The sequence below is a fragment of the Purpureocillium takamizusanense genome, chromosome 13, assembly GCF_022605165.1.
Source record: "Purpureocillium takamizusanense chromosome 13, complete sequence".
NCBI classification, from domain to species: Eukaryota; Fungi; Ascomycota; class Sordariomycetes; order Hypocreales; family Ophiocordycipitaceae; genus Purpureocillium; species Purpureocillium takamizusanense.
The window spans coordinates 346525-369702 of NC_063080.1; the positions used below are offsets into that span (position 1 = coordinate 346525).

Consider the following 23178-nt stretch of genomic DNA (forward strand, 5'->3'; position numbering starts at 1 on the left):
CGGCCCACCGGAGCTCTGCCCTGCTGCAACCTCGTAGGTACCTTACCCCTACCAAGCCTGAGAAGCGCCCCGCCCCGGTGCTTCAGCGCTCCAGCTGCCCCGTGGTGCACTCACGCCAGCCCTTCTGGTTCCATTTGGACCAGCACCACCAGCACCACAAGCAGCAGGCACAGGGGGCGGGGGCAGCCAAAAAAAAAAAAAGATCAGACTCAATTCAAACCCTGGGGGGGGTCACATATCGACCATGGGCCCCTCTCTCTGCCAATTAGGTACCTACCTCTGTACCGTTTGGCTGCCATGCCATGCTCCTCCTCCCAAACCTGAACCCGCCGCAGCCCAGCCCAGCCCAGCCCAGCCTACCACCCGCCTCATCCAGTCTCGCCCACCTACCAACATTATTCCTCCCATCTGTCCTCATGCCAGCTGCCGCACCTGCGCTCAACTCGCCAGCATCACCACCATCATCACCATCACCACCTCACCACTTCACCACCACCACCACCGCGGCCGCCATCGCTCTCTAGCCTCGCCACCGCCGAGCGCTTGCCCGCCCGCCCGCCTGTCGCGATCGAGGTGCCCGCCCGCTTGCCGCGTCACGCGCCCGTCGCCGGTGCCCCCACGATGCAATTCGAGTAAACATCGTGTCCAGTGCAATATCTGCTGGCTGCTTGTCGCGCGACACTGCACCTCCAGCCGCAGCCACCACCACCACCAAGTTACCACTGCTACAATCACCGCCGTCGCCGCCTGTCAAGCCAACCAACACGCCTGGCAGCCAGCCAGCAGCACACCAGCGACATCCGACTCGACTCGGCGCCCAACCAACCACCGCCGCCGACCCCTCGTTTGTTGTCTGGCTGGGCTCGTCCTGTCCGACCTTGTCCTGTCCAGTCCAGTCCAGTCCTATCCTGACCTGATCCGACCGGACCTGGGCCTGCCCTGTGCTGCCCCGTCTCTCCAAACCAGACGGACTTCTCCTCGCTGGCCCGTCGGCATGACCATGCCTGTTGGCGACTGCGACGCCGAAGCGACGTCCATCAACTAACCTCGAATCCTTCCACGCGCGCCCTCGACCTGGTTTCGACGCGCCCGTCGTTGCCGCCACAATCATCATCGACCCACGCCGAACGCACGCACGTCGCGACGACGGCCGTACACACCCACGCCCCAGCGCTCGCGCGCGGCGTCCCGTTACACTAGCATCTGATCGCCGCCGCGACCTTTCTTTCCCATCGCCGCCCTCGCGCCGCCTCTTCCATCGCCCTCCCTTCATCCGACGGCACGCCCCCCGGCCCCCGGGCGACACGCCGCCATGGACCTTCGCTCCGTCCTCAACACGTCGGACAATGGCGATCGCGGCCCCCCCAAGGCGCCGCTGACGCCCCAGCAGCAAAAACAGCCGCCACCGCAGCCTCTGTCGCAGCCTCATCCCGCCCAAAGCCCGGCCCAATACGGCGCCTACCGCGAGTATGCCCAACAACAACCGCAGCAGCAGCAGCCGCCGCCATCGCAGCAGCAGCAGCAGCAGCAACACATGAGCCAGGACTATCCTCACCATCCTCATCAACCGCAGCAACCACACCAACAGCAGCAGCATCCCCACGGCGCCTATCCGCAGCCCCAGTACCAGAACGCGCTGCAGCACCACGCGGCCCGTGACGCGCCGCCGCCTCCCCCCCTTCGGCCTGCCGGGTCCTTCCACGATGTTCGCTCCCCCGGCGGCGCCGCACACGTCCCGCCTCAATCGCCCTACCGTCCGACGCCGACGCCCACCAATGCCCCCGCGGGCGCTGCTGGATATCCATTTCCGCCTCAGGCAACTCCTGAGATGCCCAGCCCCAGCCAGAGGCATCAGTATCCCCCTACGCCGTACCAGCAGCAGCAGCAGCAGCCGCCTTCGCAACACCAACGGCGTGACAGTTACTCACAGGCTGGTGTCGCGGGCCACGCCTACGTGCAACCGCAACAGGTGCCACAGACCCCTCCCATCGGCACCTCAGGCGCCTCATCCCATGTCTACATGCATCAGCGCTCCCAGTCGACGCACTCGACACCCACCCCGACCTCGGCGCACAGCCAGCAACACTTTGGCCCTCCACACGTCCACGGCAGCCCCGTCGTCGCCTCCCAGCCCCATCCCGCTGACTTCAATCGACAGCCTTCACAGCCCCCGACGCCGATAGGACCGCCGCCGCCCGTCGCCAGGCAGTCGACCGGCTTCGCCCAGCCGCCGAGCCCCTACCAACAGCGCATGTCCTCGGTCGGCCAGCCCCAGGCTTCGCCCACGAGCCACCCGCCGCCTCCGCTGCCGCCCCACGCCGCCCAGCGCATGCCCAGCAGCAGCAGCACCACCCACGCCGCTTACGAGTCTCCCGCGCACGACTCCCCCCACAGCCGGCCCATATCCCGCCACGGCCCCGAGCGGGAGAGCAGCCTGCGCGAGAGCAGTCTGTCCGTCAGCCCGCGCACCCGCGTTGCCTCGCTTGCTAGCAGCTCCGACAGAGACAGGCAGCCCCCTTCAGCCGGCCACGAGCCTGAGAAACGCCCAACACAGACGTTTCAACCCATGGCCGTCGACACCGCCGCCGCCATCGCCGCCACCGCTGCCGACCGCGCCGTCACTCCTGCCAAACGCAAGCTCGAAGACCGCAGCATGAGCCCCAGGGAGCTTGAGAACCGGCAAATCCGGCCACCCCCCGGCGAGGTAAACGGCCGAGTCCAGAAAGCACCAACCCCCGAGCCCACCAAGAAGCGCCGGCAAGTCCGCGCACGACCTCCCATCTGGGCCCAGAGCGCCCACACTCTCGGCAACAGACCCCCGGCTCACCCCAACTTTGTCCTCCAGAAGCGGCCCAATCTGCACGTAAACGGCAAGCAAGAGACCAAGCCGGAGCGCCCGAGCCGCCAGCCATCGCCCGAGGCGCAGCGGGCGCAGCAGGGCAGCGTTGCCGCCAACCCGCCGCCGCCGCCCGTCGAGGCGGGCCCCCAGGACATCCTGGGACCGTGGGAGGCGAGCATCACGGGCATCAAGCCCTATGAGGAGGTGTCCAAGAAGATCGCCGACTTCATCTTTATCAACGCCGTCAACAACCGCGATATCAAGGAGATTGTCAGCCGCGGCATCCACTTCGAGATCGAGGCCAAGCTGGGTACGCTCATCGACAAGGACACAAACCACCGCGTGGAGCGGTACCTGGAGACGGAGACGGTGCTACAGGACACGGGCCGTGTGGCGTTTCGTAGTAGCATGACGGAGGTGAGTCTGGCTCCAGCCGCTTTTTGACGTTGCCTTGTACTGACTGCATGCTACAGGCCCACCACAAGGCATTCAACGAGTTCCTGAACCAGATGGTGATTCAGACGGATCCGCGCGCCGGCACGAACCGGGTGCAAGTGCACTACAAGCACCGTCGCGAGATCGATCGCTACTTTGAGCTCCCACCCGACCTGCAGAACCGGCTGCCTGGGTGCGTGCGCTCTCGGCTGGGCGCCCGCGCGCGTAATGTGCGCGTGAGGGTGACGTACGACCAGCGGACGCGCGAGGTGCTGGACAAGATCATCAAGGCGCGGGTGGCCGACATTGACCTGCACATGCCGTCGTGCCCGATGGACTGCCGGCTGAGCATCAACCTCGAGATGCCGTGGGAAGGCTCGGTCGAGGAGCTGGAGCGGCTGGCGGCGAGCCCGGTAGACCGGCAGCCAGACAGGAACAAGGACCGTCTGAGCTACAGCCAGGGGCATTATCAGGTGGACCTGACGCAGGTGACGGTGACGACGCCGGGACCAGGAGTAGGCGCCCCCCGTGGCTGCCCCCATTGCACTCATTGCATCAAGGCTAACGCAAAGGCAAAGCAGAACGCGCAGCGGACGGAGAAGGAGCACGAGCTGGAGATTGAGGTGTCGCCGGAGATTGTGCTCGACCAGGGCAACAGGGCGATGAACGGAGCGCCCCATCGGTACCAGGAGCTGGTGGAGGGCCTGGTGGACAATGTGCGGCTGCTTGCCCGCAAGGCGCGGGAGTTTGGCTAAAAGGATACCACGGGGGGAGTGTGTGTAAGTTGTTCGTGTGCGTGTAAGTTGTTTGCAGGAGGTGCAAAGCACGGACAACGACGACGACGACGACGACGAGAGAGGGGACTGGGGCGTGTATGTGGCTTCGGGGTGTGGTCTGGCCATACTAGTAGCATGTGAAGCCGGGACAGACAGAGCCAGCCCAGGCACGGCAAGGCAGCTGAGAGGGAAGCTGCGGAGGCTGATGGATGTGCAGCGAGACGAGACGACACCGACACTGTACGTACTATGTAGAATATCAAAGACGGGGTCACACACGGACCACGGGGGTTGGTTGGTCCTGCGAGGGACGGACGGACGGACAGACGACGGGGGAGGGAGGCTTGGAGGGGGCCATCCTTGTCTCAGTTTAGGCCTTTTGCCGCATCGCATGTACAGTAGCGATGAGGACGATGGGAGAAATGTACCATCGGGGACGGGGCACTTGGTTGACTTGATGTGGTTCGTTGTTGTTTTTCCCGGGGGGGTGTTGTGAGCGGTGCGAAGTGCGAGCGTTGTGCGTGTCTGTCGTGTTTCTGTCACGCCCATGTGTCCGTGCATCTGTCTGTCCCATGCCAGGCGTCTTCCATCTATCCCAGGGAGGTTGTCTATGCGGATTGTATGCACACATTCACCCCAGCGAGGCTCTCAACGCGGGTTGTATGCATGCATACATCCATCCCAGCGAGGTTGTCTATGCGGGTTATATGCACGTACAAGATTCCCATCGAGGCTGTCTACTCTACGCGGCATGCAAGACGAAGCATAGTGGACAAACACCAAAAAAAACGCGGCGGGCCGGGGTCAAAATCAATAAGCGTGTGTGTGTGTGTGTGTGTGTCTTGGGTGGTATGTACAAAAAGGAGTATTCAGCCGGTCAGTCAGTCAGTCAGTCGTGCGTATCGTCTCGTTGGGGATGTGAAGAGGCCCCCGGTCAGTCATGGGACCTCTCCCCCTGCCCCGGTCTCTTTCTCGTTCCTTCACTGTCTGCCCCTTTTCTTTCGCTCTTTGCCCGTCCCGTCTTCCGCTCTCGTCATGGATCTTGGTCCAGCAGCCCAGCTCTCTCTCTCTCTCTCTCTCTCTCTCTGGCTTCAGATGATCCATTACCGCCTGCCCATCTAAATAACCTACCCACCACCTACCTAATGTCGGACAGGCGCCGGGCGGACGTCGCATCCGTCTCGGCGTCGTCGGCGTCGGCCTTGCCCCCGATGGCCTTGGCGTCGCGCTCGACGAGCTCGACGTTGCGGGCGTCAATGTCGTCCTCCATCTCGGGCGGCAGGATGAGGTTGAGCAGCATGCAGACGACGGCGGTGACGGCGAAGCCCGTCTCCATGACGAGGATGATGGCGCTGAGGAAGCCCTGCAGGGCGTGGTTGTCGCCCTTGTAGGTGAAGACGTGGTCAAAGTACTTGGGCACGAGGGTGGCGCCGTAGCCGAGCGACAGCCCCGTGGTGAGGATGAAGCGGGTGCGACGGTCAAAGGCGGCCCCGCGGACGACAATGGCCATGCCGGCGACGGCGACGGCGGCGAAGAGGAAGGTGGTCATGCCGCCGAGGACGGGCTTGGGGATGGCGACGAGGGCGGCGGCGAACTTGGCAAAGACGCCCATGACGATGAGGAAGAAGCAGCAGGCGATGCCGGCGGTGCGGTTGGCGCAGCGGGTGAGGGCGATGACGCCGTTGTTCTGGGCGAAGCGGCTCATGGGCGTCATGGTCATGAGGGCGGCGACGATGCAGTTGAGCCCGTCGGCGAGCAGGCCGCCCTGGATGCGCGACTCGTAGGTCCGGCCCTCGACCTCGAGGCGCGAGAGGTCGCACGTGGCGGTGATGTCGCCGACGGCCTCGGTCGCGCAGATGACGTAGACGGCCATGAGCGGGAGGACGAGCGGGCCGTAGACGGTGAGGGGAAAAGTGCGCACCCAGATGAAGGACGCGACGGGGGCCGAGTCGATGCCCGCGGCGTCAAAGTAGCCCGTCGCGGCGGCGATGATGCACCCGACGAGCAGGCCGATGACGACCGACGTGGACTTCATGATGGGGGAGCCGAAGCGCTCGCACAGCACAATGGTGATAAAGGCGGAGAAGCCCAGACCCAGAAACTCAGCCGACCCCCAAGCGAGCGCGTGCGGCGCCTCGACGTTGGGACACAGGGCGAAGAACGCGGCGGCGGCCTCCCCGCCCGCGGACGCCGGGTCGGCGCACGACCCGCTGCCGCCCATCCAGTCCTTGAAGCCGCTCTCGATGAGGTGCACGCCGATGAGCATGACGGTCGGGCCCGTGACGATGGGGGGGAACATGTTGAGGAGGACGCGTGGCGGGAGGAAGGAGATGAGGATCTCGACGAGGGCGCAGACGGACGAGGTGCCGAGGACGGCGCCGTAGCCGTGCGGGCAGGGGAGGGGCGCGCCGGTGGACGGGTCGGACGGGCAGAAGCCGTTGGCGTACATTTGCCGGAAGGCGCCGAGGGCGATGGGGATGGTGGAGAAGGAGATGCCGACGACGGAGAGGACGCCGGTGCCGATGAAGTAGCTGGGTGTTGTCAGCGGACAGAAGATACTAGACACAGTGGACATTGGAAGAGAGGGGGGGGTGTGGTAAGTGAGGGCCGCGGCGAGAGTGTAGATGGTGCAAGTGGGGAGGGGTCATGGTGGTGATGAGAGTGGACATGCTGTAAGTGAGAGGCAGGAAAGAACTCGGTCGAAGCACCCCCGCACATACTTTGTCTTGGGGACGCGCACGCGGTTAATCTGCACCGCCGACAGGATCCCCGACACAATCAGCGCCGTCGACACCAGGTACTGCTGGTCCGCGCCCGAGAGGTTCGCGCCGCCGCTCCCGCTCAGGATGATGGGCGGCGTGATGACGCCCGCGAGCATGGCCAGCGCGTGCTGCAGGCCCAGCAGCATGGCCAGGAACACGGGCATGCGGTCGTTGACGCCGAAGAAGGGGCTGCTCGTCGGCCGCTTGCCCCCGCGGTTCATGAAGGGCAGGTTCGGCCGGAAGAGGAACGCGTAGTCGTAGTCGCCCACGAGGCCGTCGCGCGTCGTGAACGCCCGCCGCAGGGAGCGCAGGCGCGCGACGAAGCGCGCGGCGAGGGCGGAGGGGTGCCGCGGGGTGTGCACGACGGGCGTGATGGCGCTGGGGGAGGAGTCTTCGTCCATGGCGGTGGTGGTGCTTGTGAGGCGGGCAGTCGTTGATGTTTGGTGTCTATGTGGTTTAGTATACAGATGGTGGAAGTGAGTTCAGCTTTGAGGCTGTAGATGTTGATGGTCCGGTCCGGGGCCCGAGGATCCAGGGTCGGGTCGGGTGATGGGTAGGCTGCGTTGAGAAGAAGATGAAAGCTTCAGCGGCGGCAACGGGGCATCAGAGACGAGTTTAAGAGACTCTTCATGCGCTGACCAGAGGAGACGAGACGGGACGAGATGACGCGCGAGGGGACTGGCGGTTATTGTCAGGCAAACCTGCTGAATCCTGGCGGTTGTTGGGCGGAAACCTGCTGAAGCCGGGGCTCGTTGCGCGCGGCCTCTGTGTCGTCGAGGAGGAGACGCGATGGATCGATTCCCTTGACGCTATGCGAGTAATTTTCTAGAAGGCGTGTCTATTGGAAACGTGTAAAGTGGGCGCGCCGTTGTGACGGCTCTTGTCGTCGTCGCCCTGGCGGAGGCTGAACGTGAGCGCTCTAATTGACGATGGTGTCATGTTAGTTGCGAAACTCGAAGCAGGGAAGAAGAGCCGTAAGCGGCGACACACGACGTGGAGCTTCAATGCTCATACACGTGGATGAGGATGCCCCCGGGGATTCCGTGTTGGATGAGCTCTTACCCGAGAGAAAGAGTCGTCGGCTACGCGTATGGCAGGGACAAAGTGAATTGAAGCGTCAGATTTTCGGATCGTGGAAGAGAAAAAAGTGGTGAGATTCGGCAGCAAGACGTGTGTGAGCGTCTGTGCGTCGGACGTCGTCGTAGTAATAGTAATAGTAGTAGTAAGCGGGAAGGAAGCGGAGAGGGGATGGATGGATGGATTAATTGATCGGCAGCGGCGTCTGGCGGTGCGTCGCGGCAAACGCCTGATGCGACTAGCTCCAATCGAGGTCCGAATGAATGGCGCCGGCGACCAAACAGTTACCGAGTAACTCGTGCGTGTCTGTACGTATGTATGTATGTAGTGTAGGACTAATACCTAAAACGCTCGTGCTTATCAGCGTGTCCCGTGGGGGGGGGGGATGGTTGATGGTGGTGGTGGTGGGCCACGCCCTTTTATCAGTTATCAGTTGCCGTCCGTTTGCCTTTTTGTCTGCAACAGTAACTAGACCCAGCCAGCCATGTATGTACGGGCGTGTGTGTGTGTGTGTGGACAAAGTACACCAACGTCTCCCGGATGAGGCCGGTCAGGTTTAATGCTGCTGGGGGCTGAGTTGGACCTACGGTGTACTAGCCTGCCGGATCAGCGCGAACTTGCGCCGTTCAAACGGTGACATGCTTGTTGCTGCTGCTACTTATTCGCATCCAGTCGTGAATAACTGTGTGCAGAGGCGTTATTAAGCGGACGAGACAGACAGGGGACTCAGCCAGCCAGCCAGAGCGAGAGTGTATAGTGAGTGTATACTGTAGAATGTGGGGAAAGGACAAAGTCCAACAGCGTCGTCGGAGATGCCCGATGGCATGGACAAAGTAGCAGGATTCCTTGACTGCCTGTGCGCGCGCATCAAACAGGGTGCGTTTCTCCTCATCGTCCTACTGCGGCTCTTGACCTGGAGCCGGTCCAGTCCATGGATGGTACCGCATCGAGTCTGATTTGGTCTGGTTTGTCCCCCTTTTGTTTTGCCCTTGTATGTATTCTTCAACACCGCAGGCAGCAAGGGTCAGCCAAGCGTCTGGTCCGCGCCGACCGGGGGGTTCTGTCGTTGGCATCTCGGCGCATCGACCATCACGAGCTACCCTTCGAATGGTGACGACGGAGCATGCATGCGCCTTCCAGAGCCACCACATCCCAAGACATCCATAATTTAGACTCGATGTGCCTCTCGCACGCCCAGCGGCATGGCATGGCGCATTTTGCGGGGGAGGGGCGCACCGGCGGCAAGGGGCTTGGTTCGTTCACGTTCCATGACTCACAGAAACTGCCCTGCCGCCCGCCAGCTCGGTAACTAACTAGTCTGGCCGTTCCTTGGGCTCAACCCTCACCTCTTCTCGCCGCAGTCCAGCAAGTAGGCAGGTCTGAAGGAGGGGAAGGGGGGACTGTATCTTTTGGAGAAACAACCCCCCCCCCGGGACGAGGCCGCGTCTTGGGGTACATACGGCCATGCGGTTGTTGCTGCGGCGTGGCGAGCTCCGCGGCCGGTTTTCGCGGGATGCCGCCGTCTGCATCGTGTCCGGTCCGCACGGTGAGTCTGAGCATCAGCATCAGCATCTCGGAGACTGGAGGGATAGATGGGGAGTGGCGGAGGAAGAGAAGCTGTGTTTGACAAGACATGCCGAGACGTGGTTCGGGCCTCCCTGCGTCTTCAGATCCGAGGCTCCCGACCCGCTGAATGCGGTGCCTGCCCCATCTTGAGCGCGACCCTCCAGGCCGGGCGGGCGGTCTGACTACTATGCCAGCGGTGGACCTGTCGTGTCGATGCTGCGGCCCGCGGGGGGCCTTCATCAGCAGCTACAGTACCTTGATACCAAATCTCGAGACGCTCTCACTGTTCAATGCGACGCCGAGGACGGCCCTGCGCGACGACCCGATGCAGCAGCCGTTGCTCAACAACTGCTACGCTGTCCCCTTCAGGCGAAGACGTCCGACGCCGCACCTGATGACTGATGTCACCGAGCAGGCCAAGGCTTCCGGACTCGGTCCATCCATCACTGGCAGTGAGTGTGTTATCCAGCCTACCGCCACCCGTATCGTCAGCGGGTCTTGTCTTGCTGGGGTCCTCGCTGCACGGCGGACATGGAAGCGGGCGGGCCCCCTCTCCCAACGTGAAGATAAGCCTCGGCGGGTCGGCCGGCGCGAGGCGAGCGGGCCCTTAGGCCCTGCATTTTTTTTTTGACAACGGTTCTTCCTGGGAAGCGAGCAAGGGGGATCGATCCAGTTGATTTGCATTTGCATGACTACGGGGCAGATATCGTGAATCACAGACGTGCTCATACGAGTTACTACTTCGCAAGTAACTACCTCTACTACTACCTACTACTACTACTACTACTAGCACCATACGGTAGTGAGTATATCTGATCAAGCCCAGTCGCCGTCGCTTGCGCCCTGCCCTTTATTTACCCGTGATAAGAGGCGGTTCCTCCATCCGGACCGGTCCTCTCGTTTCAGTTGGCTCCCCCTTCAGTCCCCGCTCCTCTTGGCTCCGACAAACTTCTCCAACAAGTCTGAGCATCTCATTCAAGTTTCTCCAATCGCTCCCCCCTCACTCCCAAAACGAGGGAGGAGGGGAACGTGACGCAAGGCACCGGCGACCTCCGATGGCTTCTAGACTTGCGTGGCGTGCGACGCGACTGCGTCTGCCAAACGAACCCCTGCCCACTACTGACTGACTGCCTGTCAATCGTCAATCGCGCACAACCACCATCGATCATTTCCATGTGCGGCTCCTGCGTCACCGCGCTGCTTGGCGAGTGATGAGTGAGCCTCTCATCATGTTCGTCGTGTCGGTTCATCGTCGTCGGCGTCGTCGTTGTCGACACCGCGGCCCTTCCAAATCCAACCAATAACTTAGTTCGTGTTGTCAAGCATGAAGGGCGCCCGCGTGCCCAACTCTCGTCGTCTGTCCCCGCGGCTAGCCCGACGTCTGGGCGACGACGCCAGGCTGGGTTCGCTCAGCCAGGCGGCCATCTCCGAAGATAGGGATCCTAACTCACTACTTCGTACATAGTTAGTAGCTCGACATAGATAGCCCAGACACGGTACGGTACGGTGGCACATACGAGTTGTCACATGCCACGAAAAGCTACTGGTGGCCTTGGTTCCGTCCATCTTTTGCGATCCGACATTGATCGAGACGGTCATCAAACCAGCCGGGCGGCAGAATCATTCGCGGTTGAAAATCCGAGCGCTATCGATCAGATCCGCGTCTCATCCGAGCAATGCCCCGGGTGGTTTCTTCTGTTCTTTCTCGTACATTTGCATCATGAGCTAACATGTACCCAATCTACGACGTAGCTCACCCTCCGCCAAGCACCCCTCCTAAATGCCCGTCTGATGCTGGCAAGGCCCGCGCACAGCTGGGCGTGGAAAGCAGTAAACTGGAGCCCCCGGTCCAAGTCGCTCCCGCCAGGGCAGCGGTGACCTCCGGGCCTTCCATATCGTCTGCCAAGCCCACCACCACCGCCAACGCGCATCAGACGCTACGCATGGCCTCTTCATGCACCCCAGATTCCGTGATGACATACACGCCCCGGAACAATTGCCTCGTCCGACCGCGGGCGCGGGGAAAGGTCGTGCAGTCAGCCCCGGGGGGCCGCCCGTTGGCGTGCCGGACGGGCGGGTAGAGACTGCGACGTTGCTCCACAGCTGCATGTGGTCTGGTGACAGCTGGTGGTGGTGGACTGGGAGAGAGATTGACCACGGTGCTATGTCGTCGTCTGCTGGCAGATGGGGTGCCTTTGCGATCAAGGTGACCACGTGTCTATATTTGAGCACGTGTTTCTTGACCACAGAGGGCTTCTCATGGCCTCTACGGCGCGAGGCTCAGTACTGTCGACTCAGTGGCTTTCATGTTCTATCAGCAAGGCCAGAATTCCTTGGAACTCGACCAAGGATTCAGACCCTGTCCTGATAAGCTTACTGAAGAAGGCCGGTATATTCTCATGCGTCGACGGCAGGCCTTACTCGTGCTGAGTATACGTCAAACCCAAAAAGATCTGCCTCGAAATGGTTTAGATTGTCTGCAGCAGGGAGACATCAGATGCTAGAGTACCCCATGGGGAATCCCGGGCTGGCTCCCGGCCCCTTTGAGGGAGACATGCATCCCAACACACTCAGTTCGACATTCTCCGTCCAGCCACCACCACCACCGCACGCCCGCCCGCCCGCCGCCGCCTCCGGCCGACGGCCTCCTGTACCCCAAGCAACGGAGCTGCCCGTAATTCGAGCCCGCGTTGAAGTGAAGCCTACTCCCCGCCCAGCCCGGTTTGATATCGCCCAGAAGATGCTAAACTAGAGATGCACGAATGCGGCAAGCCGGACAGCGTGGTGGTGGTTCTACGCGCATAGCTGCACTTCTGGATCGTATGATGGCAACGGTGCCTAGTACTATTTCGTTGGATCCGCCACTTCCGTGTTGGGAGGCGTCTATTTCCTTCATCGCAGCCAGTCGTGTACCTGCGGTGAACCTCATGTTGTGGGGGATCTCCGAGTTCCGGAGGGTGACCTTTGAACCTCGAGGTTCATGACAATAGTTTCTGACTACGTAGTGACTAGACAGCACCACTCAGGGTACGCGGCACGGCTCCCTTGTCTTACTTACGCCTACCTATAGCAGTTTTTCAGAGAGGATGCCAGCCCCAGCAGTTCCCTGTTGCGAGGAGACCGATATGTTTACCATGTCTGGTGTATCCAGACGCCACATGTCCCCCTCTCCTGTCTCCTGGGGTCCAAAGTCCCCTGCAAAGATTCTAGCATGAGAATCCTCCTTCTCACGGGAAGGAATGCTCTCTTTCTGCACCAAAGAGCATCACAATACGTGCACAGCAAAGCAACATAAATCCTACGAGCAAACTACCAAGTTATGGCTCGCACGAGCTCCCTCAAGCAACCGTACGTATTGCTCACCCTCCTATCACCCAGGCTCCCAAGTGGTGACACTCCGTCCTCAATGACATGTGGCAACTTAGGCAGACGAAGTCGTCCGGGTTTCCTCCTTGACACCGACACAAGATCCTCTTCTCGTCCATCACCCACGACTTGACGCTGTATTCGTAACCCCAAAAATACGAATCCTCGGGTCCCTCAAGCAGCGAGCTACGCAACACGCTTGGAGTGTCGACGACGTGCTCCAGTTCTACGTGCTTGAGCCGCGTAATGCCATCGCGTTGCCTCTTGAGGATTCTCGCGATGAGGCGATCCCGCCCGCGGTCCTTGAGAATTGCCTTTTCATTAGCATCTCGGGGATACTCCCCGTAAGTGTCCATACTGTAGTGGCAGTGCCGTACTGCCGCCACGGCTTCCATCGTGCTGGCGTGTCGGTGCTGGAACTCCAGCAGTGTACGTGGCAGTAAGCTCCCACACTGCAACTGGAGCTTCTTGAGGCCTCTCTATGTGCGTTATTTAGGTAGCAGAGCAATGATCGGCAAGTCATGAGGCTCAACCACCAATTCCTCTAGAGAAGAAGAGGGAAGCATGGCTACAGTATCGGCTAGCACCTGGTATCGGCTTTCTCTCCTTCTCCGCCGATGCCGGTAAGGTTTCTCATTGTTGCCTAACACCAAATGTAATATACGTAAGTAAAGAAGTAAGGCCGCATAAAGCAGGGGCAAATACCTCATGGAATGGTGATGGTTCGTGAAGCAAGACACGGGTGGCGACTCTACAAGGTCATGAGACACATCAACACGGAACGACTCAATGCGACACCGTTTGGCAATGGTTGGTAAAACGCTTCCATGGCAACTCGGAGTCCGCGTGCCTCTCGCGCCATCAAGTTGGCCTTCGGCTGCTGGACAAGATGCTAACGGTCGCGCTTCCACTTTGGGTTTCTGATCCACGCCTCCCCTTTCGTTGCGCGAAGAAACGCAGGACGCAAGTCGGAGATGATCTGCAGCCCGTCATGCAACCGGTCCAGCTCGAGCACATTCTCACATATAGTGTCGTACCGATACCTCCGTACGAGGGTTCGTACCCCTCCGTCCAGTCACACCGCGGCGGGAAAGGCGGTAGTCGCTGCCTCAGCTCCGCGCCGAGCTGGCGCACGTCTTCACCGTCGGGCTCGGCGAGTGCTCGCTTTGCGCGCTCGAGGTCGGGCAATCGTCAGCGATTCTGTTTCTCAGCACGATGCTTCGGAGAGCAGCAAAGGCCTGGATATCCGCCCTCGAGAGGCGGTTCGCGTGGTGTGCTGACACTAGACGATAACATACGCAATGGGCCGCGTGTGTTATCAAGACATTGTATGAATCAATCCCCTCCGAAATGCACCTCGGTATCTGCCGAAGAAACGCCATTCGCTGATGAGCATGGAGCATGATATACAAAAGATCACATGGAAATGCTGGCACCAAACGCCATAGCAGTACTGTGCTGTCATGGGCATGTTTGTCGATTGGGGGGGTGGGAGGTGAGCGAGCCAACAGCCGCGGACGAGCGGCGGCGGCGCAATACATCTGACTTGAGTTGGGGGAAGAATGCCACAGTTTGGGAGTCATGCACTTCCGATCGCCCCATGATGCTGCGCGAGAACCGAGTAAGTCCTCGCTTTACAGCGTAGCATCCACCGCGCCTCTCCAACTCCAACCCCAACATGTTCTCTTCATGACCACCACCCTCACGCGGGTGATAAGGCGACTCAAAGGGCGTCAAAAAGCAGATTCAGGTTTAAGAACTTGTATCCCCGGTGCCACTGAGCCCGGCGTCGTCGACAGGACGCGGTGTTGACGATGGCAACACTTTGATCATTTACTTGACCGTCGCTAAAAGAGGGGAGGTCAGCAAGATCGAAGCGCCCTCCGTACAGGTGACACAATGACCATGGGAACCAGGGACAGGGGGGGACCTTTATAGCCACGCATCGACTTGATGGTGGTCTCCATCGCCATGCAATCAAATAAATGGGTGGACGTGACCGGATTTAATGCGGCTCAACCGCCGCGACGCAGCATGCAGACACCCAGCCCGGCGGTAAGGATCTGGAGCAAGCCTTGCAGCAAACAAGAGTAGCCCGTTGCAGAACCGGTCTGATATTGAAGGCATCGTGACACCCCCATCCAACCAACATGCGGCACGGCTGGGCATGGGTGACTGATCGAGGCGTGGCGTTTTTGCATTGCACGGCCAGTTGGCTGCGGGCGCGGGGGATTTCTGGCATGGGGGGGATCTAACCCCATTTTAGACCGGAAGCAAAGATTTAACTTGACTAGGCCGAAGGTTTTGTGCAACATCATGCCCAGGACGGACGTTGCACCGTTGCAGCTGGATCTGGGCAAGGGCTCACTCAGCTCGCTGATGTGCATGCGGGCCGGATCATCGTTGGCAAACAAGTGCTAACAGGACAGTGCTACTCAACAAAGAAGGTACGTGCAGTAGCCCGAATAAAGTTGGGTATTGCAGGACATCCGTGAGGGGACGATGCGTACGTGGTTCCCGGGGATAATTGGTCAAGTGTTTGTGGACAGACATTGACGGGACTGGACGCACGCATAATGACGCTCAGCGGCCAAAGCAGCGGCAACCTATACCTGCAGGTAGTCGACAGACTTTAAATACCTATGATGAGTGACGTACAGTAGCATTTTGTCGGCAAATCACATTGTCATCGAGCACATCATGTGCACATACATGTATCAACGCAGATTCAGCTGGGGTACATGTATCGTGTGAATGGATGAATGAAGTCCCCTATCCCTGACTGCATCTCTGCAAACTTATTACTCAGAATCCATCCCTCAGGCGTACGACTGCCAGACCCAGACCACGCAGCGGCGCTCGGCCATGTCTGGCTGGCGATGAGGTGGCGGCCCATATTTACGTACTTTGTACAAAGTACATACGCGTACGTGTGTGCGGGTGCATTGACTTTGAGACAATGAAAAAGCCCGGTAGCCAACCGGTCAATTACCGACAACAAATCATGGGCAAGAGAGCGAGGTCGAACATGGAACATGGAGGAAAGAAAAAAAGCAGGCTTCTTCTTCCATGGGCAAATTAAAAAAGAGACCGACGTCACAAGGTCGCCACCACCACCTTCCTCCTCCTCCTCCTCCTCCTCCTCCTCCACAAATTTCACACATTCCCCATCACCAACAAATCGGCTTCGCCAGCCGGAGGTCAAGGTCCGGGGCTGCTGCTGGTACGTACCACTCTCGCTGCTGTTGCTGCTGCTGTTGCTGCTGCTGTTGCTGCTGCTCGCGGCCCCACCCGCACTCTTCCTCTTCCACACTTGCACAGGGGAGGGGGGGGCTTGAGGGGGGCCGCCGCCACCTAACGCCACTCCCTCCCCGCCCGCGACAAAGTCCCATGGCCACAGGGGCTGCAATTCCCATCACACGCGCTGAAATGCCCCAAAATGCCCATCCACAATCTGCACGGCGGGCGATGCGCGGACAGACACACGCCTCCAGCGGCGCCCGCCATTGGGCACCCAGGAGCGCCCCCCCCTGGCGTTGACGTAGGGTCTCACCCCCTCCTCCTCGTTTGCTTCTCCTTTTCCTCTCTCGCTCACTCTCCACATGCCACTCCAGCCCACCGCCCACAAACACACGCCTCGGGTCTGCCGTGTGTGCTTCGTTCGTTGGCCTTTTTTTTTTTAACTAAGAGTCCAGGTCTGGGATGTGATTGACCGAGCGAGGCCAAGCAACATGGCAAGCAAACGAGCAAGGCACAGTGAGGTGGGTATGCGCTAGGCACAACCCCCTCCCTCCCCGCTCCCCTTCCCACTCCTCTGGTGCCGCCTGACCTGGTCTGGTCTCCTTCTTTTTTCGCCTCCCGCTCTCCGGGGGGAGGGGGGTAAGGTCATCCTCGTTGCGTTGGCTTCCGTGTCCGTTCCGTTTGTGACCCTGCTGGTGCCCACCGTCCGTCCATCTTCGATCCCCGGCCTTGCTCGACCAGCCGAAAATCGAAGACGCCGCATCATCGCCCAGACGGAAGACCCTCTGCCGCCGAACCGCCGGACGGAACGAGCAGTGTAACGGCCGATGCGCCGGGACAGACGCATCATACAGAGAAACACAGAGAGAGAGAGAAACAGCTCTACGACGACACACCACACCACACCGCTGCGGGAGAAGACACACAGGGGGGGAAGCTCGCACAAGAGAATGAAGGCGCCCGCCGCGGCGGAGAAAGCAGCAGCCGTCACCATCAACGACTCTGCTGCTGCTGCTGCTGCTGCTGCTGCTGCGTCGTCGGCCCAGGGGAACACCGCAACGCCGCCGGCGGCCCCTGGGTCGTCACCCAGCAGAGCACGCATCGTCCCGACCGCTGCGAACAACACGACCACGACGACTACGAACATGATATCGCCGCAGGGACGCAGGCAGGCCTCGAACCAGCCCCACGGCGGGAACCCTGCCTCGACTGCCCCTTCGGGAGGAGGAGGAGGGGGAGTCGTTCCCACCATCGACACCACTACCTCACCCGTCAGCAGGGTATCACGAGAGAGCAGGACGTCCCGGGAGAGTGGCAGCAAAGCCTCCAAAAAGAGCGGCAGACACGGAGGAAGAGTCGGCAGCAGCAGCGTAGCCGGCAGCAGAGGTAGCAAGGCATCCAGCAAGGGCTCCTCGAGCGGCAAGCACGGTCACCGCTACTCCAAGCCGGCATCATCAGCAGCCCCGCGCGTCATCCTCGGCCGCGGCGCCCTCGCCCGCCTCCCCGCCGAGCTCGCCCGCCTCGGCATCTGCGCCCCGCTCATCGTGTCCTCGCCCTCGCGCGTCGCCCTCGCGCGGCGCATCCAGGCGACCCTCCTCCCCGCGCTCGACAGCCGAATCCTCGACTCGGCCGTCGTGAGCGTCCCCGCCCGCGTCGTCGACCGCGCCCTCGAGCGCGGCGTCCAGGGCCGCGACGCCGTCGTCAGCGTCGGTGGCGCCTCGGCCGTCGGCCTTGCCGCCGCCATCGCCCTGCGCAGGGGCGGCCTCCCGCACGTCTGCGTGCCGACCACGTACAGCGGCAGCGAGATGATGCCCTTGCTCTGCGACGCGAGCCCCGCGCGGCACAATATCCTCGTCGACGATGGTGCGCCGTTTTCGCCCCTGGCGGCGGCGTCATCGGTGGCGGCGGTGGCTCTGGCGGCGGGCGTTGCTGCCGATGGAGACGATGACCACGACGATGATGACGTCGACCGTGGCCATCACGGTCGTCATTCTCACCACCACGCGTTTCAACAGCAGCCGCAGCTGCAGTCCAAGGGCTCGTCGCGTAGGAGAAGGAGCTCCGGCGGCGGCGGCAGCGGCGCGACCACGAGCATCAGGGACCCGCGCGTCGTGCCCACGCTCGTCATCTATGACGAGGACCTCACCGGCGGCGGCGCCCCGGAACGCTTCTCCGCGCCCTCGGGCATCGCCGCGCGGGCCCGTGTCGACGACGCCTTTGCCGATGCCGCCCACAGGAACAACGGCGGCGGCGCCAACAACGACGACGAGACGGCCGAATGGAGCTACCTGCACCTGCCGGGCGTCTAAAGGCCAGGCCAGGAATGCATCATGACGTCGCAGCGACGACTGGCCTGTCTTTTATTTTCGGGATACCAACTCGGAGGAGAAATACATGCGCGACCGATGATGATTTAGGCACTCGGCTGGGCTGAGAAACAAAGACACATGTCGCCGTCAAGACGCCAGGATTACTGCATCCATCAACGTCTCACAACAGGACCGATTCGCACACTCGGTTGGAAGGGCCGAGGAGCAGATGGCAAAGCGCATGAGCAGGATTCAGGCCATCCTGATTTGCTGAGCGCCAGAGCGAGGCCTTACAAGAGGCAGCTCCCGGGTTGATGTCCTCCTCCTCATGCTTTTGTTTTCCCCACGAGACCAGGGCCAAGACACGGCTGCTTGCGCAGGAGGATGGTTCCATGCGCCTTTCCCACGAGAGAGGAGACAGGGAGAGTTACAGAGAGGGAAGCGGCCGTGCTGCGTACAGCGGGACAAGAGACACGGAATGGCGAGGACAGACAGACACTATTGAGCATGGAGTTTTGGTTGGGCGGGGGGGAATGTACTTTTGCACCGGCAAACACACACACGCACGCACGCATGCGCATGCACTGAGATACCACTTTTTCCAGAGATACCATCTATATATACCCCGAGATTGTATGGAAGAAAAGAAAGAAAAACGCCTACTAGCGGCAACGAAAAAAACGAGGCCCCGACTGACGCTTGCTTTTCTTTTCTTCCTTTCTTTCCTTCTTTCTGTGTTTTTGTCTATGCCGTGAATGGTAAAACAAGAAAGTCCTTCCCCCGTGAAACGTAGTATACAAGATCTCGGCCAAGTGGGATAGATGAATAGATGCATGGGCTGGATGCATGGATAGTAGCGCAACTCAGTCCATGTCCGCGAACCCCAGGACGCCGTGCGCGCCCATGGGCCCCAGCTTGCTGTTCTGCATCTCCTTGCGGCGCTTGGCCCGACGCTTCATCTCTGCCACGCCGTCTTGGGCGTCGCTGTCGCTGCCGTCGTCGTCGTCGTCGTCGCTGTCGCTGTCGCTATTTGCCGCCGCGCGCTTAGCCGTGTTGCCGCGTGCATTACTGTCGTCGTCGTCATCCTCATCATCATCGTCCTCGTCCTCGTCCTCGTCCTCGTCACCGCCGCCCTGCAGCTCCGACAGCTCCTCCCAGACCTTGACGGTGCGGCCGCCGGCGCTGATGAGGCGGTTCGCCGCGTCAAAGGCCAGCGACACGACGCCCTCCAAGTCGTCGTGGCGCAGGTTGGCCGAGACGTCCACCTCGCGGCGCACCAGGTCGACGACGCGCAGGCTGCCGTCGCCGACGCCGCACACCACCTTCTTGCCGAGCCCCATCTCCTGCGGGATGCGGACCATGGCGTCGATGCTCTCGCCGCCCGCCGCGGCGGCGCCGCCCTTTTTCTTGCCGCGACCGCCACCAGCACCACCAAGCCCGAGGCCCGCGTGGCCGCCGCCGTCGACGATGATGCGCTCCTGCTGGTCGTCCCAGGCGCCCTTATCCCACAGCGTCAGGACGCCCGAGCCGGAGCCCACGGCGAGGACGCCGTTGTTGCGGTTCTTCTTGGGGCCCATGCCAGGCATGAAGCACGAGCTCAGCAGCTCGTCCTCCTGGTCCTCGCTGCGGACGAGCACGCCGCGGCGCACGTCGGTGACGGCGAGCGTGGTGCCGCCCGTGCTGACCCACTGCTTGGGGAAGCCGCTGGTGCTCTCCTCGGACGGCGGCAGCGGCGTGACGCTCGACACGTAGTCGGCGTGCGGGTAGTGCGTCTGCGCCGGCCGTTCCCCCCGCGACTTGGGCCCGCCGGCGGCGGCGTCTTCGCGCATGTCGAAGATGTGCAGCGCGCCCGAGTCCGTCGCCAGCAGCAGCGCCTGCGGGTTGAGCACGTGCAGCAGCGTCGGCGCGTCGGGCACCGTCGTCGTGCTGGGGATGGCGAGCTTGGAGGCGACCTGGCCCGTCATCGGGTCGAACTGCTTGACGAGTGCGTCGGTGCCGGCCGAGTACAAGGCTTTTTGTTTCTCGGTGGCCAAGGCGAGCGTCGCCCCGTCCCAGAGTCAGCCGTTCATTGCCCAGCGAAAATCTTCTACCCGAGTGAAGTCAAAGTCACTCACACCGGCCGTCGTGCCCGTAGGCAAGGCACCTGCAGCTGCCCTTGTGCCTGCGCGTCTTCCACACGGTATCGATGGATCCCCTGCCGTCGCCGTCGTCGCCGTTGTCATCGGCAGATCCGCTCGGCGGCAGGCGAAACGTCTGCACGTGGCCGCTGGCGAGGCCGACGGTCAAGAGCGGCTCCGTCGGGTGCAGCGCCGTCGCGAACACGTCCGCCTGCAGCGGCAGCGTGCAGAGGTTCTCGAACATGGCGGGCAGGCCGAGCGCGCCGCGACACGGATGTCGTTGGTGTTGTTGGTCGGGGTTGCGAGTGGCGTCGGGGGTCGTTTTCGCAAGTCTCGGATGCAGTTCAGCCACGTCAGTGAAGCTTCATGGCGCCAATTGGGCGGATGGTCGAGCGGGCGTCGGAATTGGAAATTTGAAGCAAAGCATCAACGGCCCGCGAGGCGACGTCAGAATTGAACACAGTGTTGTGGTGCTGTGTACTGTATTCTGCACTGTACGACTACCCTGCACCGTGGAATATCGTCAATTGAAGCCCAATCCTCGTCGCCCTCTTCCATAATGATGCCCTCATTGATAAGAGATAAAATTGTCGGTCATTGACGACTCGGAATCAGTTCAATCTTTTCTTTCCGCTCTCATGGTCACTTTTCATGCTGTAGGATGGCAGATGGCAACGCGCTTTACCAGCACCACAATCGACGAGATCAACACCATGAGGAGAACTGGAGTTGAAGCATCCTCATCAGCCGCAAATGGAGCCGACCAATCGCAAATGCCACAGGTCCTACCAGGCGAGGCCAAAATACGTGGCTGCAATCCTTTTCAATTGTCAAGTCCGAGCTCATAAGTCAAAGCTCACAGGATGAACTCTGCATCGCGAATACCTTCCGCATCTCTGAAGCAACATTGAACTCGAAAAGCACGTCGTAGACCGTAACGCCTCATACACTCCGACACGTGCTGCGGAAGAAACGCTCCGAATTTTGCCCTTGATCTAAACATAGCTGGAACTGCATGATTGCTTTTTGAAGCAAACATAGCGTTCGGTTCAGAGACATGAAGGCTACGCCTACCTCGCGTCGCCATTGTTTTTGCCAAGCAGCGCGATCTAGAATCAACTCAACGGTCGTGCTTGTGTCTTTGCAAGAGCCTCGCGTGGTTCAGCCCAGGCTCCATTCAGGTTCGCTCTCACGGGATCACGGCTAGTTACCACGAACCCCCCGCATTCAACTTGGTAACTAACTACATGTAGTTGAGAGCGGCCTCCGGCAATACCAAACTAAGAAGCCGAGGCCCTCTTTGACGACCAGCTGCACGGTACAGCTCCCAGGCGGGCCGGGCCATGAGTCGTCGTCGTCGTTGGTGCGGCGTCGCCGGGACCTTCACGAGCATGTCATTGTCAGTCGTCGGGCTGTCACTTCGACGGCATTCGTTGCTTCGCATCAATCAGCCGCGACCCAGGCCAGCCTCAACTGAGAAAGTCTTCCCGATGCAGCAACAAGACCCCGCCAAGCCAGCTGCGGCAGTAGTTGGTCGGTAGACAACACAGCCGCTCCAGACCGTCGCTCGCTCCACGCGCCCAGAGCGCATGCACGCATCACAATAGTGACTTGCCCCGTCTACAGCTAGTACAGCTAATGTATGGAGTTAGTAACTTGGGTGCTGCTCGGTCGTCGAGTCCGGCGTCCAGAGCGCATACCCATCCCAATAGTAACCCGCCCCGTCGACGTCTAGCACGTACAACTAACGTATTTAGTAACTTGGTAACGTTGGGCGCGGCTCGGTAGCCCAATTCAATATCCAATCCAACCCCAAGCCCGGCTCGTGTCACCCGACTGTATGCTGTACATACATACACCGCTCCTGCAGCCACCAGGCGTGCATGAAATGAGCGATACGGCATCCGCTGCCGCCGTCGCCGCCGCCATTGTCGTCGCCTGGCGCTTCTGGTGCCTGAACGGCTGGCTGTTTGTTCCTGCGGTGCGGCTGAGTCTCGCCTCGCCTGGCCTCGCTTCGCCTGGCCACAAGAGGCCTGGTCCCCCCTCTCAGCCCTACAAGCACCGACCCAGGGGCGAAGAAGCAAGCAAGGTGAGCGCGCGCCCAGTGGGCAAATAGTCTGCGTACCGATCGGGAAAGGGCTGCAAGATAGCTTCGGCAGCCGCGTGGCGGCGGAGGGGGGAGCTGAGCAGCAGACCCAACATTGAAGTCCCGAAGTCCATGAGGCCCCTGTCGAAAAATTGACACTCCCCAGTCAGGTCCCCCCCCGGGCGGCAGATACCGGCTTGACCGGGTCGGCATCTCGTGCGAGAGAGAGAAGAAAGAGGAGAGCCCAGACCCTTGGCTCGGGACCTGGACCCTGGCCGCCGCCGCCAGATCTCGCTGCTTTGTTCGCTGCGCTCGGTCTGCTGGCGGCAACGGTGATGGCTGGGCAATGGCTGCTGCTCAGGGGCCACCCAGGCACATCGCGAGCGGCCTCGCCCGGAGGCGGTGGTTAGTCGGACGCCTCTTTCAATACTCTGCGTTGTCATGGGTTCCTACGGGGGAGACTACGCGCTGCGCGACCCGGTCGCCCGCTCAGCCGCAGAGTTGCACGAGCAAACGTTGAACGCGACGACATCTGGAGTTGCCAAATTGTGGTTCCGTGGCATCGTGAGGCTAAGATCGATACCTGCGCGCGATGGGCGACAAGG

General features: G+C 61.0%; 5 protein-coding genes across 7 annotated transcripts; 3 read left to right on the top strand and 2 right to left on the bottom strand.

Annotated features, from left to right (window-relative positions):
• The first annotated feature begins 382 nt into the window (after nucleotides 1–382).
• On the top strand, nucleotides 383–4514 carry CET1 (mRNA-capping enzyme subunit beta). The gene is made up of 3 exons (XM_047992373.1): nucleotides 383–3256; nucleotides 3313–3789; nucleotides 3856–4514. The coding sequence occupies exons 1-3, from the start codon at nucleotides 1313–1315 to the stop codon at nucleotides 4027–4029; spliced, it is 2595 nt and encodes an 864-aa protein (XP_047848387.1). The 5' UTR covers nucleotides 383–1312; the 3' UTR covers nucleotides 4030–4514.
• Nucleotides 4515–4831: 317 nt separating this feature from the next.
• On the bottom strand, nucleotides 4832–8561 carry JDV02_010626 (uncharacterized protein). Of its 2 annotated transcripts, none has more exons than XM_047992374.1 (2): nucleotides 7875–8561; nucleotides 4832–7731 (listed from the first exon to the last, which is right to left on the bottom strand). In XM_047992374.1, exon 2 carries the CDS (start codon nucleotides 6623–6625, stop codon nucleotides 5189–5191), a length of 1437 nt encoding a protein of 478 aa, XP_047848388.1. In that variant the 5' UTR covers nucleotides 6626–7731; nucleotides 7875–8561; the 3' UTR covers nucleotides 4832–5188. The 2 variants fall into 2 exon arrangements, with proteins under 2 accessions (XP_047848388.1, XP_047848389.1); XM_047992375.1 differs by having other exon boundaries at nucleotides 4832–6581; nucleotides 6771–8561.
• A 7421-nt stretch (nucleotides 8562–15982) lies between these two features.
• On the top strand, nucleotides 15983–18370 carry JDV02_010627 (uncharacterized protein; the record flags this gene model as incomplete). Its single annotated transcript, XM_047992376.1, has 2 exons — nucleotides 15983–16044; nucleotides 16517–18370. The coding sequence occupies exon 2, from the start codon at nucleotides 16889–16891 to the stop codon at nucleotides 18368–18370; it is 1482 nt and encodes a 493-aa protein (XP_047848390.1). The 5' UTR covers nucleotides 15983–16044; nucleotides 16517–16888.
• A 492-nt stretch (nucleotides 18371–18862) lies between these two features.
• JIP5 (WD repeat-containing protein jip5) lies at nucleotides 18863–20886 on the bottom strand. 2 transcript variants are annotated; one of them, XM_047992377.1, is made up of 2 exons: nucleotides 20485–20886; nucleotides 18863–20381 (listed from the first exon to the last, which is right to left on the bottom strand). In XM_047992377.1, the coding sequence occupies exons 1-2, from the start codon at nucleotides 20729–20731 to the stop codon at nucleotides 19234–19236; spliced, it is 1395 nt and encodes a 464-aa protein (XP_047848391.1). In that variant the 5' UTR covers nucleotides 20732–20886; the 3' UTR covers nucleotides 18863–19233. The 2 variants fall into 2 exon arrangements, with proteins under 2 accessions (XP_047848391.1, XP_047848392.1); XM_047992378.1 differs by having other exon boundaries at nucleotides 18863–20886.
• Nucleotides 20887–21544: 658 nt separating this feature from the next.
• On the top strand, nucleotides 21545–21964 carry JDV02_010629 (uncharacterized protein; the record flags this gene model as incomplete). Its single annotated transcript, XM_047992379.1, has 2 exons — nucleotides 21545–21689; nucleotides 21741–21964. 2 exons carry the CDS (start codon nucleotides 21545–21547, stop codon nucleotides 21962–21964), a joined length of 369 nt encoding a protein of 122 aa, XP_047848393.1.
• Nucleotides 21965–23178: the final 1214 nt, after the last annotated feature.

Coding starts and splice junctions, on each gene's coding strand:
- JIP5 (XM_047992377.1), bottom strand. CDS start 20,731: ATGTTCGAGAACCTCTGCACGCTGCCGCTGCAGGCGGACGTGTTCGCG. Junction 20,382..20,484: donor CTACGGGCACGACGGCCGGT/GTGAGTGACTTT, acceptor AGAAACAAAAAG/CCTTGTACTCGGCCGGCACC.
- CET1 (XM_047992373.1), top strand. CDS start 1,313: ATGGACCTTCGCTCCGTCCTCAACACGTCGGACAATGGCGATCGCGGC. Junction 3,257..3,312: donor TTCGTAGTAGCATGACGGAG/GTGAGTCTGGCT, acceptor TGCATGCTACAG/GCCCACCACAAGGCATTCAA. Junction 3,790..3,855: donor TGACGACGCCGGGACCAGGA/GTAGGCGCCCCC, acceptor AAGGCAAAGCAG/AACGCGCAGCGGACGGAGAA.
- JDV02_010626 (XM_047992375.1), bottom strand. CDS start 7,213: ATGGACGAAGACTCCTCCCCCAGCGCCATCACGCCCGTCGTGCACACC. Junction 6,582..6,770: donor GTGCGCGTCCCCAAGACAAA/GTATGTGCGGGG, acceptor GACAACACCCAG/CTACTTCATCGGCACCGGCG.